Below are 14262 nucleotides of genomic sequence, written 5' to 3' on the forward strand. Positions count from 1 at the left end.
CACATACAGGTACAGGAGCAGGGGGTCACATACATTACAGAAGTAGAGGGTCACATACAGTACAGGAGCAGGGGGACACATACAGTACAGAAGTAGAGGGTCACATAGAACTACTGCAGTTAAGTTACACTTACAGATCTTGTCCCTGCTCCAGCCTGTGATTGGACAGTGAAATAAGATGGAAAAGAATGTGGCATTCCTCTCACTGTCTTTCTAACCTCTCCTTGCGCTGCGTCCCCCTCCCCCAGTGTAAGCTCTGCTGTACAGGGTCTGATATCAGGTCATATTTACTGTGCTTGCATGTCAATGACAGAGCCGCAATCCCAACAATATACACTAATGGCAGTGGAACATTGGACATGTCTTAGTACATTCAGTTCCCTGTACGATGCATTGTTATATTTGATGCTCTGTCTATATTCTTATTGCTATCTTCATTAAACTTCCAGGAGCTCAACGGATCCAGTAGGTCACGAGGTGATCTGGGCATTAGGGGCCGGCTGCAGAGACATCATCTCCCTCCAGGTGGCACCGTTACATCCATGGTAAGAGAAGTCTCCTGGCACCACCGGGGAATAGGGGCTGCCATTGCTTACCTGAAAATTCTACTTCAAAATAGAAATTTCCACTTCATCTGTTTTTAAAAACTTTGATAAACACAAAGAACAGCAGTAGCCGCCATCACCTGTCCTAACAGGAACACGGACACCGTTCACGGCAGCTGCTGTTGCCCTTCTGACCTAAAGAAGGTAACTCCATTACAGTAGGAGTTATGGAAGAAGTATGAAAAATAACTCTGTGGAATTCAGTTGTAGTTGAGTCTAGATCAATGCCTCAGCCTCACAGATGTGCATTCTTTAAAGGAGAACTATGGGGTCAGGGCTTTCCCCATAGTTCTCCTTAGGGTAACGGGAGGACACGAACTAGCGTCCTCCCGTCACCCTAAGCTCAGTATACCGCGAGCTACAGCTCTCTATATACTGAGACGCCGGAGCTGAAGCGGATCCCGACATCGATGTCGATATCCGCCCAGCTGCGTGACTGACAGCTGGCTCTGCCTATCTAGAGGCAGAGCCAGCTGTACCCGCCCCCTCCCCCGTCCGTTCCGCCAGTCAGCGCTGGGAGATCGGAGCGGGGAGAGGGGAATCCAGCCCCTCCCCCTGTCACGGCAGAGAGCCGTGACAGGATCGAGAGGTGAGCGAACGCCGGTATGTGTTCGCTCACCTCCCGATCTACTGAGCCGACCTGTGACAGTCTCATTGTCACAGGTCGGCTAGAACTACGAGGTGAGTGAAAAGGACCCACCTCATAGTTCTCCTTTAAGCTGCACCAGTCCATGTGACCATTTCCGACAGGAGGAGAAGTCATTTGAAGACCTTGGCTTTTTAACGTTTATAATGCCCATGCGTTACTTTAAAGTGGACTGCTTTTTCCTAGGAGGTCTACTGTGTCTTATTAGCTTTCTGGACGTTGTTATATAGTCTTATTGGGTGTCTAATTTAGTGGTATCGCCTTCTACATTAAGGTAACCACTTTTTTAGGAAGGTAACTCCATTACAGTAGGACCGATGGAAGATGTATGAAAAATAACTCTATGGAGTTCAGCTGTAGATCAGTCAAGGTCATTATCACAGCCTCACAGATGCATAATCCTTAAAGGAGAACTATGAGGGGGGAATGCTTTTCACTCACCTCATAGTTCTAGCCGACCTGTGACAATGAGACTGTCACAGGTCGGCTCAGTAGATCGGGAGGTGAGCGAACACATACCGACCTTCGCTCTCGATCCTGTCACGGCTCTCTGCCGTGACAGGGGGAGGGGCTGGATTCCCCCCCTCCCCGCTCCGATCCTCCAGCGCTGACTGGCGGAACGGACTGAGGAGGGGGCGGGTACAGCTGGCTCTGCCTCTAGATAGGCAGAGCCAGCTGTCAGTCACGCAGCTGGGCGGATCCCGGCACAATTGTCGGGATCCGCTTCAGCTGCGGCGTCTCAGTATACCGTGAGCTGCAGCTCGCGGTATACTGAGCTTAGGGTGACGGGAGGACACTAGTTTGTGTCCTCCGGTTACCCTAAGGAGAACTATGGGGAAAAACACTGACCCCATAGTTCTCCTTTAAGATAACCACTTTTTAGGAAGGTAACTCCATTACAGTACCCAGATAGCAAGGATAACTTGCTACAAACTTGTGGCGGGGTAAAATTGTAATTTTTGTTACCTTGCTGCACACATTCCTGGCAAGTTGTAGACTTGCAGAACACTCGCAGCACAAGTTCTAGGCGACACTTTTTGAATTTGTAGCAAATTTGCTCGGCAAGTCTACAGCAAGAGTCCTGCAGGTCTTAGCAAGAGCTCTGCAAGCTCGCCGGTCTGGAGACTTGCAATGCTGACTTGCTGTAATTGTGCAACAAATATGTGAAGCTCGGCAAGTCAGCAATAGTTTAGCAAGTCATTTTCCAACTTGCAGCTCAATTGCTTGCTATCTGGGTAGGACCTATAGAAGATGTATGAAAAATAACTCGGTGGAGTTCAGCTGTAGATCGGTCAAGGTCATTATCACAGCCTCACAGATTTGTATTCCTTAAGCAGCACACCAAACCATCGATGTGACCAATTCTGACGGGACCTCATTAGAAGTCCTTTGAAGACTCTGGCTAATTAAGGTTCATGATGCCTAGGCATTCCTTCTAAGTGGACTGCTTCTTCCTAGGAGATCTGATGTGTCCTACCAGCCTTTCCGGACCATGTAATACAGTCTTATTTCATGTCAAATTGAGTGGTATCTCCTTCTACATTAAGGTAACCCCCTTTTAGGAAGGTAACTCCATTACAGTAGGACCTATGGAAGATGTATGAAGAATAACTCTGTGGAGTTCAGCTGTAGGTCAGCTCCACTTTCCCCACACAGTTTGGCCCCATTATCATCGCACTGCTCACTGTCAGTAGGGTGATAAATGCTAATAAGGAACATGAGAATATGTATGGCTCCTTGGAATATGTAAGTATGGTAATTACATTGATATTGGTCACATGGCACCAATGCAGGACAAGGAATTCCTTACTTGTGAGAATGGTTTTATTGAGTGGAGCAGAGCGGGGGTCACTTACATCAATGTGGCCACTGGCAGCTCCGATATCTATCGCTCACAGGTCCACTTTGACTTCTCCCTTTAATGCCAGTGTACTTTGTGGTTTGTTGTCTGGCAAAGCCTCCGATCCCTAAAAGATGTGATAATGTGTTTCCTCTTCTCCTGTTTCCTTTGCACACAGCCAACAGCCTACGCGTTTCAGTAACCGGTGCCTGCAGATGATTGGACGATGCTGGCCTCACCTGAGGGCGCTGGGCGTCGGGGGAGCTGGCTGCGGGGTGCAAGGGCTGTCCTCGCTGGGTGAGCAACCGGCTGTCATGTCTCTTACGTTCTGCGAAATCACTAATAACAAAACTGATACAAAATCGTTGTTATTTACAAAAGTTTTCACACCCAGCTCTCTGTGCTGAAGTTGATTGCAAAAAAGAATTGAGATGCAGAACTCCTCCTGTTGGAGTGGTGCAGAATTACACCCTGTGGTCGATATTTCCCACACAGGGAATGGTTCTTGGTGTACGGTGGGGAGAAGTTGGGCACCAATCTTTTAACCTTTTATTGCTGGACTCAGTTCAATGGAAATGAGTTTAGGGGTGTAGGATACCCAACAATAACACGCAAATAGGACAAGGTATTCATTAAGTGATAGTGGGCCCTTTAAGAGTAACATCTTGGTGATTGCTGGCCCTGTGAGAGCAGCCAGGCAGATCTATGACTTTGTAAGAGCAGGCACAGTCTACAGGTGAAACTCGAATAATTAGAATATCGTGCAAAAGTAATTGCAGTAAGTGCTGCAAAAGTGGCCCAAACCAAGTACTGAGTACATATGCATGCTTGTACTTTTCAGAGGTCCGATATTGTTCTATGTACAATCCTTGTTTTATTGATTGCATGTAATAATCTACTTTTTTGAGGTGGTGGATTTGGGGTTCTTGGGGTCTTCATGAGCTGTAAGCCATAATCATCACAATGATGACAAATCACGGCTTGAACTATCTTGCTTTGCATGTAATGAGTCTCTCTCATATATTAGTTTCACCTTTTAAGTTGCATTAGTGAAATAAATGAACTTTGCACAATATTCTAATTATTCGAGTTTCACCTGTATATTAAGTTGCAGTGGATCTCCTTCCAATAAATCTGGCTCTTGACCCTTTTAGAACAGTGAAAGATACCTTGAATGATAGGCAATGAATCCTTATTACAAAGTCCAGCTGTAGCTTCTACCCGGCTGCTCTGCGACACTCTTCAGCATAAAGATTCTTAGCAAATCTACATGTCCGCTCCAGCAGGCAGCTAAGGTTCTTGGGCCCCGGGCACATGATCTCGGCTGAGGCAGGGCCCATGTGTCGCCTTGCCTTAGCACATATCCTCTTTCTGTAGGCACACCTCATCTTACAGGCAGAAGTCCAGGAGGTAGCGAAAGGCGTCTCAGCAGGCAGCTTAAGTACTTGGGCCCCGGGCACATGTCCTTGACTGAGGCAGGGCCCGTGTGTCGCTTTGCCTCAGCACACATCCACTTCCCCTAGGCACACCTCGTCTACAGGCAGAAGTCCAAGAGAACACTCAAGAAAGGCGTCCCAGCAGGCAGCTTAAAGGAGAACTATGAGGGGGGTGCTTTTCACTCCTCCTCATAGTTCTAGCCAATGACAATGAGACTGTCACAGGTCGGCTCAGTAGATCGGGAGGTGAGCAAACACATACCGGCGTTCGCTCACCTCTCGATCCTGTCACTGCTCTCTGCAGTGACAGGGGAGGGGCTAGATTCCCCCCTCCCCGCTCCGATCCTCCAGCGCTGACTGGCGGAACGGACGGGGGAGGGGGCGGGTACAGCTGGCTCTGCCTCTAGATAGGCAGAACCAGCTGTCAATCACGCAGCTGGGCGGATCCAGACATAATTGTCGGGATCCGCTTCAGCTGCGGCGTCTCAGTATACCGCGAGTTGGAGCTTGCGTACTTGTATACTGGAGCTTGTATACTGAGCTTAGGGTGACGGGAGGACGCTAGTTTGTGTCCTCCTGTTACCCTCAGGAGAACTATGGTGAAAAGCCCTAACCCCATAGTTCTCTAAGTTCTTGGAACCCTGGCACATGTCCTCGGCTGAAGGAGGGCCCATGTGTGGCCTTGCCTCAGCACACATCCTCTTCCCCTAGGCACACCTCATCTTACAGGCAGAAGTCCAGGAGATAACGAACACTCAAGAAAGGCGTCAAAGCATCCAGCTTAAGTTCTTGGGCCCCAGGCACATGACCTCAGCTGAGGCAGAGCCCGTTTGTGGCTTTGCCTCAGCATACATCCTCTACCCCTATGTACAAACCATCGACAGGCAGAAGTCCAGGAGGTAGAGAACACTCAGGAAAGCCATCCCAAATATCTATCATCTATCAAAGCCTCTGAAGAAGGACCTCAGAGATTGGTTGGGCCACATACATATTCACAACCCAGTATTTGTCCTTCACACACTGATGATGAATACCACCTTCACAATAGCAGGCAGAAGCAATCAACCCGCTGAGCTTAGGGGAACCAGCAGATTCCAACAAAAACAGAGCTCAGGCTGCAACAAGCAACTAAATGTTACTGCTTTCAGACCACCGTACATACAGTATATAGATGTCCTGGTTCTCAAGCGGCAAGATCATGACTGCAGCAGGAAGGGGAGGGATTGGCTTGGCAATGTAAACATTGCCATGTGATTGCTGTGCTAACCAATCACAATAATCACACAGAGTCGGCCTGATTGGCTATGTGCCTGAAGCCGCTGCTCTCTGCCGTTGAATGACAGGTGGTGCCGTGGCTTCTGTACACGGAGATAGGCAAGCAAGGGAACATGTACAGGTATGCCCCCTTCGGATCAATGGTGCTGCGGGCCGGCCATATATGTGTAGTGCCCGGTCCCCAGGAGATTATACAGCTTTCTAAATGAAGATTTTTAAATTGCTCCGGTCCCAAAGTGGTTAATTAGGGACACAACAGCATAGGGCAGGGCCCCTACAAGGACAATAAAACACATACATAACCTCCTATAAAAGAACAAATGGCTCCTGGGTAAATGTCGCACTCACATGGCAATCCTGGAAGTAATTCCTTGATACAGGGAGCTTGGAAGTCGCATACGGCCTGGTCTGACCTGGAACAACGATCCCTTGTCATCACTGAGGGACAGGTCTGCATGTTAAGGGACCCTACAGAAAGTCCCTACAGAAAGGCAGACTAGGTTATGTTTGCACACGGAGCACATTACCTTCTATTCTTAACTTTGACGTGACTGTTCATCATCCCCCCCACAGCTCGGAACTGCATGCGTCTGCAGGTGCTCGAGCTGGACCACGTGACGGAGATCAACCAAGAGGTGGCAGCGGAGGTCTGCAGGGAGGGCCTGAAGGGACTGGAGATGTTGGTTTTAACTTCCACGCCGGTCACACCAAAAGCCCTGCTGCATTTTAACAGTAAGTAGGAAACTGAGCATGGCACAGACCACCCGCAGGGAATGTTTATAAAGAGGGTCCTGGAGTTTTGCAGTTACACTGTTCAGGTACTTTAGCTCCAGCTACTCAGTCCCTGGTGGCGGCTCCCTATACAACTCCTCTCCGTGGAACTTGCAGCAAAAAGAAGACCAGAGCTGCACCCACATTCAGCTAATGGCGTGTGATTTTATTATACCCCAATTGTCCACATAACGCCCAAGCGCCTAGGAATATGCCCTTATTGAGCCAAACGTGTAAGCAGAGGATCTTGTGTGGATTGCCTACAATTGGATGTGAATTGATCCCAGGGTGCGGCTCTGTTCTTCTTTTTCCGTTCTGCAAACATTTTGGCTGGGTTCACACCTAGGCGTATCGAATATGCGCGTTTGTTACGCGATTCGCGGTAAAAGAAAACGCGCAACATATACGCGCATTTCCGAGGGCTACTTGGCTGTATCCCAATGGAAACGCGCGACAAAAACGCCCCAAAGAAGCTCCTGTACTTCTTTGGGCGTAGGGCGTTTTGTAGCGCGTTCATACGGCCTGTAATACGCCCCCAGGTGTGAACCATACCCATAGGAAATAATGGGATTTCGGTGTTTGAGCGTTTTGCAGAGCGTAGGAACGCGCTACAACACGCCCAGGTGTGAACCAGGCCTCAGTGGACTAGATATAATCTCATTGGCTGTCATTGGGCCCCATTCGCGGGAGTTATCAGGAGTACAGGGTGTATGCCGGCATATACAAGCAAGGATTGCAGGGTAAAATCTCCATTAAACAGAGTTTACTTGTGACAGTGCAGTGGGGGGTTCCTTCATGGGATTAAATCGACATTCTTTAATAAAATCTTTGATCCCCCATTTTTAAAATGGGGATTGTTCATAAGCAGTCGGAAACCAGCGAATGTAACACTGGCGTTGTAAATGAGGCGAATGTTACAAATTCTATTCATACTGAGCTCAAATTGTGGGCGATTCCTGATTGCCCGGGAAGCCGGCTCCATTTTCCCCCTACGGCACGTCTGGTCAGAGGAAATTTTCCTCTGGCCGTAAGTTCCTGTATCAGGGAAGGTATCGGAGCATTTGGGTGAGAACAAGTACTCGCCCAAATACTCGGTATCGGCACTGATACTAACATTGGTGCATCCCTAATCAAAATGTATTTGACTGTGCTAAATAGTGCTTCTCACTGATCAGCGTGGTCACCTGACCACGCTGACCAATGAGAGCTTGCAATTTGCGAGCAATATGCATGGGGCAGGGCTGCGCTGGACAGTACACCCGTACTGATGGAGGGGAGGGACTGTTCGCCAAAAGGTAAGTATAGCGGGGAGGAGAGAGAAGTTGGAAGAGACGGGGCCAGATTCCATTGGGTTATTCCATCTTCCCATATTACTTGGGAAAGTGAACTTACCCTTTAATGCAGATTGTGTGTGTGTGTGTAAGAGTTCTGCTGCCTGGCTACCACAATGGAATTGGCGGCAGCACTCAACGCGCACACACACAATGTCCTACGGCAGGGGGGTTTTAATTTTTTTTGTTGTTAATTTTTTACTTTATCATTTTTATTTTTAAACATTTGTATATATTTTATTGAAAAATTATTTTTTTTTACTTTTTTTAAAATTTAATTTTATCCCTATCACAAGCCCCTTTGTGATAGTTTTGGGGTGACAGGTTCTCTCTATGGAACCTGCCCTCCAACACAGAACAGAAGTCCTGTGCAGTTCCTGACAGCTGAGACAGGTGGCGCTGTGATTACAGCGCCACGGTCTCAGAGATCACACAGAGCAGACGAAGAACCGACGTTCTTCGTCTACTCTACACTCTATGGCTGAGCCGTTCTGCCGTGGTCTCGGGGACCCCGCAAACCGTGGGGGCGGACACGATCACCGCTGCTTGTTTGATACAAGTGATCTGATCAGATCACTTGTACTAAACGAGCGGCGGCTCCCCGCTGTACATTTAGCTCTGCTTGTCCGGGCGGGGCTAAATGAACAAAAAAACTACTCGCCCGGCGCCCGAAACTGCATGTCCCTGGCGTTGGGCGAGAGGAATTCCACACCCCTGTAAAGGCACCAAATCTTTCAATGGGCACCCAAGTAGTCAGTGTCCGACCTCTACTTTGTATATCTACAGGTGTCTGCCGCAACCTGAAGTCCATTGTGGTGCAGGTTGGCATCGCGGATTACTTCAAGGATCCAAGCAGTACTGAAGCCCGAAAGCTGTTTGAGGAGATGGTCAATAAGTTGCAGGTAGGTAGTCCATTCATCTATGCACTCTTTATTTTGGGAAGTCTACAGGATCATATCACAAAAGCTTTAACACCAACCCTAAAGGTGCCCATACACCTTACTATTATCGGACGAAACGTTTCGTCCGATGATCGAATAGTCGTCCGATTTTCGTACGGCAGCCCCATCCTGCCCCGATGATCGCAAGATTAATTTAGCCGTAATTAACGAAAAGCACCTGGACGAAATGCGGGAATTGATTTGTCGTATTTTCGTTCGCGCATGCGCAGTGTAGATCGTACGACTTTTGACGGACGGAAACGCCAGCAACCTTACGACAATCGTACGATCTAGCAAAGTTTTTAAACATGCTTGACCGTCAAAAGTCGTACGATTGTACAGTAATGTCGGTTCGGGCACTCTATTCACACGTACGATTGTCGTTCGAAAAGTCGATCGCATACGATTATCGTATGATAATCGTAAGGTGTATGGGCACCTTAAGACACTCTATTTACAGCCATGTGGCTGTCATTTTTGTTTTTTTTAACTGCTTGCTGACCGGGGTGTTTACACCCCCTTCCTGGCCAGGCCATTTTTCAGTATTCAGCGCTGCGATACTTTGACTGACATTCAACGCTGTACTGAAATGAATGTTATACATTTTTTGGGGGACAGATAGAGCTTTCTTTTCCTGGTATTTAATCACCACTACGGGTTTTATTTTGTACTATAATATCTATATGGGTTGGACTTGATGGACGTATGTCTTTATTCGACCCTAAATACTATGTAACTATAATTGTAAATAAATGTTTTTTGACATTATGTTAGGAAACATTTATTATTACCCAGTTTTTTTGTAAAATATAAAAGATCAGGTCACGTCGGGTAAATAGACACCAAACATGCCAAGCTTTAAAATTGCGCGCACCCGCGACATCGCAGAAAACTACCATACCCAAAATTGGCCATAGGCGACACTTTAAAAGCTTTTACCGCTCATCAGTTTAGTGTTATCAGTGATTGATGGCCCTACAATTATTGCTCTCACTGCGACGTTCGCGGCGATATGTAACATGTGCGGCGTAATGGGCGCAATTGTCTTTTTTGCACGCTGGCACACCCGACGCATGTTTGCATGCGTGTATGTATGGGTAGGGAATTGTTTTTTTTTATTATTCTTTTTTATGTGTAACTTAAAATTTTTGGCCGGAGGGGGCGGGGGTGATGTAATATACAACACTTCCGCATTCTTTCAGAGGAGAGGGGACCGGAGGGAGCTCGTGTAACCATCTCCCTCTGCTCCCCTGTGACACAGGCGCCATGCTGATCCAGGGCTCGCACCGGGCACAGCGGAGCACTGGATCAGTGGGACAACGGCGGGGGCACTGATCGTTACCCCATACAAGCGATCCGCCGGCTGTAGAGCTTGTATGTTAACAGGCACCCCCAGCGGCGCGCGAGGGGGCGTGTCTGAGCGGACGCCTAAAGACGCCCGCTCAGATCTAGAGAGCTCCCGGCCGGCTGTTTTTTTTTACTACGGCCGGCCCTGAGGTAGTTAAGGCAGACAGAGGACCCAGTTGTACCACAGAGAGAAAAGTTCTGTCCCATTTGCCCCCCAATAAGGGCTCCTTCTCACAGGCCCGGTTTGCGTGTTTGGTTGATCTTTCCAATGTCAGCAGGATACACAGTTGAAAGAAAGTCCATTCCAAAGAATGTAACATGTAAGCAGGTGGCACGGGCTCGGGGCCACAACTGCACGCTAAGAGCTAAGCTTTCACTCTGCCAGATTGGTGTAGGGTGTTGCAATCTAAAGAATCTTTCCCGCCTGGCTGGCAGTAGTGAACAAAGCAGTCACATGACCCCCATTATAGAATGAGCCTGGCGCAAGAGCAATGTGTCCTCTGCCATGTTGGGAGAGCCTGTGTCTAATCTAGACACAACCCAGAGTTCCCTTGAGATTTGGGAGGGCCATCATTGATGCCGGGATGATATTTATAGTCCCCGCTACGTCACTGGGGTGCACTTGCTTTGTGAGAGGTAGGCCTAGTGGTAGGGGTGGGTTACTGGCAAAAAAGGGACATATTAGGGACTTGCATGTACATCCTTGGGAGAAGGATGGCATTAGCTGGCCAGCGACTGCCTGAGGTGCCGCGCGTGTCTGGATCCTCTGGCAGTCGCCTTGCGGTAGCGCCGGGCCCCAACCCCAACACTTATCCCATCATTCTGGTTATACGCTGGCTAGGACAGCACCCTTCCCAGAAAATACACCTTTGAGGGTATCTGCATGAGTATTTTCTTAAAAAGGCATGCCTCATCCTACCTCCTGTATGTAAGGCCGCATTCTTGGTCTGCACTGGAGATTGTTATTAAAGTGTCTTATTGTGTGGAGGTGAATATGGAGAAGAATTCAGATTTGTTGTCACTAGGGATGCACCGATACCGCTTCTTCAGTATCGAATACGAGTAGCGATAGTTTTGTTTCGGTACTTGCCAATACCGAATACCGATACCAGTGCTTCTGCTAGAGTGGAGTTGGCTTCCCGGGCAATCAAGGAGCCAGGCATCGACATGCCGCACGGCTTCCTGATTTCCCCGGAAGCCGGCTCCATTGTGATTGGCCGGTAAACCAGCTTCCCAGCCAATTAGGAAGCCAGGCGGCGAGTAATGACCCGCCTCCCAGCCTCCTGATTGTCCGGGAAGCCGGCTCCATGATGATTGTCTGGAAAGCTGGCTGCCCAGCCAATCAGCATTGAGCTAGCTGTTCGACCGGTCCGATTTTGATTGGTCGGGAAGCTGACTCTGGAGCTTCGGCGGGCTTGATGCTGATTGGCCGGGAAGCTGGCTTCCCAGGCCAACCAGCATGGAGCCGGCTTCCTGGCTAATCAGGAAGCCAGGAGGCAGATCATTACTCACAGCCTGGCTTCCTGATTGCCCAGAAAGCCAGCTCCATGTACCCCTACGGCACTGCCGGTCAGAGGAAATCTTCCTCTGACCGGAAGTTCGGGTATTATTGAAGGTATTTTGAGCATTTGGGGCGATACTCGTATCGGTATTGCTGCATCCCTAGTTGTAACTGCTAATTACTCTTGAATAAAAAAAGGTTATAGGGGAAATGGTGGTGTCACCTTTCCCCTTTAACCCACCATCACCCCTTGAGCACCCACAACAGTCAGGCTTTGTAGACACCGGTTGGCACCAGCTAACACATTTTCCTGTGTTTTAGGCTCTTAAGAAGAGGCCGGGCTTCTCGAAGATTCTGCACATTAAAGTGGAGGAAGGCTGCTAATCCCGCCTGATAGGAAATAGACTTTGTGATCCTCGAGCCTCCTCCGACACCTAGACCGAACCGTCTCCTCATGAGAAGTGCCACCAAGACCCATTGCCAAAAACCTGCTTCCGAGAAAGTGTCTTTGTAACACCTGACTACAGCAGTGCAATAGAGGGACACGCCCCTTGACGTGGGGCTCCTCCCTTGGTGCCGAGAAAGGGTAACACTAACCTCCAGGGTTGTCCGATAGAGTCTTTATCATACATTTTCGGTGTAAACTTCACTGCAGCAGTGCAGTACCGAGCGGCGCTTCAATGGGGTCCGCCCCCGGTATATGTAGCACTGCAGGCGATTCCCAGATTTTCCTAATGTCCGTGTGGATCGTATTCTTTGTGTTTCTGTCACGTGAGATATACTTATAAATCTGTATATTAATATATATCAATATTTTAAAGATAAATATATAAATATATGCTATTATTTAAGAAGAAGAAAAAAGCATCAATGGAAGCCATGTGGTATTCCAGTTAATTTATGTTCAGAGGTACAGTATATAGAGGAAGTCTTGTGTTGGATAAAGACCATCCGCTGTCCACCGTGCAAAGCGCCCCAAGCCGAGATACAATGTCATTTCGGAAGGCAATAAGACCCGTTGGCGGTTATGTAATACAATGTATCACCCTCGAGAATCCTGTGTATCTGCATAGAGCCATGGCCTTGGTCTTCATGTAGCCACCAGGCCAAGAAGAACGCACTTTGGAAGAAGCCTTCACCAAGCATGTGGCCACCGAGAGTTTTGTCAAGCTCTCTAGGAGGACTTTGCCGCCTTCATATGCACATGGTGCTATAACAGAACTCTTTTCCTATCCAACTAATTTTTCATAGATGGCGGGCAGTGTTCTGTTGGTCAGAGAATAAGGGTGGGAACATTAGCACTTTATGGTGAAACGTTCATGAAGTTGGAAAGGACTTGAACCTTTACAGAGAGCCATGAATAGTCATATAGTCATTGGTCTCATTGGTACACCGAGACATTCAACATGTAAAGCACCAGGCATGGTCCAGAGGTTATTTTGTACTACCAAAAGGGAAGGTGTGCAATCTAAGCATCCTTGGTTGTAGAATGGATGTTGGGGGGGAAGAGCTATCTTGGATATCCCTGATTGAGATGTCAGGCACTGCCATATTCAGAGTTTACAGTGAGTGCGGAAACGAATGCCAAGCAGGCAGAAAGAGAACGCCTGGACTGGTTCAAGGTGGTAGGAAGTCCGGAGCTGCAACAACAACCACTTTTCACAGCAGTACTGAGCAGAAGGCCAAATCCAAAAGTGTAACTGTATCCATGGCAGACCACGTAAACTACTATGGGGCCCAGAAGCATAGTGGGCCCAGAACTGACTGGTTACACAATGTTATATGCAGCTAGAATTTGAGCTTGGCAAACAAAGAGTATATGTAGTTTGGGAACCTCTATAGGATTGCCATGAAAGCAATCGATATGCTTGGTCATTAGAGGGATTGCATTTGAGGGGGGGGCCTTAAAAGCTGAGCTCAGGGGCGATATGAAAAACACACATTGATAGAGCTCTGTAATCATGGATACATTATTAAATGCAACGGTATAAGTACCTAAACATGACCTGCTATCAGCCCTGTGCAGTCCCTGTAGAGAAGGGTTGGAGTGTGAGTGATAGAAGTAGCACAAGGAACTTGGAGGAGAAAGCAGAGCGGCAGAAAGATGAGCTCATTGCTGTGTTGCTTCTCCATTCCAAGGACGGGGTAGGTGGGGGGGAGGGCGCATTCAGGAAGACCTGGGCTCACGGAAGTGGGTTGAAGGATGCTGGCCATCAGACTAAGGACTTCTAGTGGCAGGAAAGTACTGCAGGGGAAATCTCTGGATTGAAGCTGAATATAGTTATTTTTATGGACTATTCATTTTTATCTTGGTATTTTTGCTGTTGGGCCCCATCACACGTAGTTATGGCCCTGGCAATGTTGAAATGCCTAACACATGCAAGAGGACGGGCCGTACAAGTACAAGACCAGGCCAGGTCAATTCCTGCCAGCTAAGAACAGGAAGATGAGCCTACAGAGGGCGCAGGGTGAGCGGAACGAATGAATGAAGACGAGAAAAACTCGGCCTGGACTGACTAGTCTCGGGTTCTACCACGGCATGTAGATGGCAGGCTCAGAATTTGGTGTA

The 14262-nt window shown here is 48.3% G+C and overlaps 1 protein-coding gene across 1 annotated transcript; it reads left to right on the plus strand.

Annotated features, from left to right (window-relative positions):
* Positions 1-449: 449 nt before the first annotated feature.
* Positions 450-12271, plus strand: FBXO41 (F-box protein 41; the record flags this gene model as incomplete). The annotated part of the gene is made up of 5 exons (XM_018570133.1): positions 450-545; positions 3270-3388; positions 6376-6534; positions 8691-8806; positions 12015-12271. Coding segments are annotated over 5 exons (553 nt in total), but the record flags the coding sequence as incomplete, so codon positions are not given.
* Positions 12272-14262: the final 1991 nt, after the last annotated feature.

This window comes from Nanorana parkeri, unplaced genomic scaffold (assembly GCF_000935625.1).
Source record: "Nanorana parkeri isolate BGI_ZX_2015 unplaced genomic scaffold, ASM93562v1 scaffold1462, whole genome shotgun sequence".
Classification (NCBI taxonomy): domain Eukaryota; kingdom Metazoa; phylum Chordata; class Amphibia; order Anura; family Dicroglossidae; genus Nanorana; species Nanorana parkeri.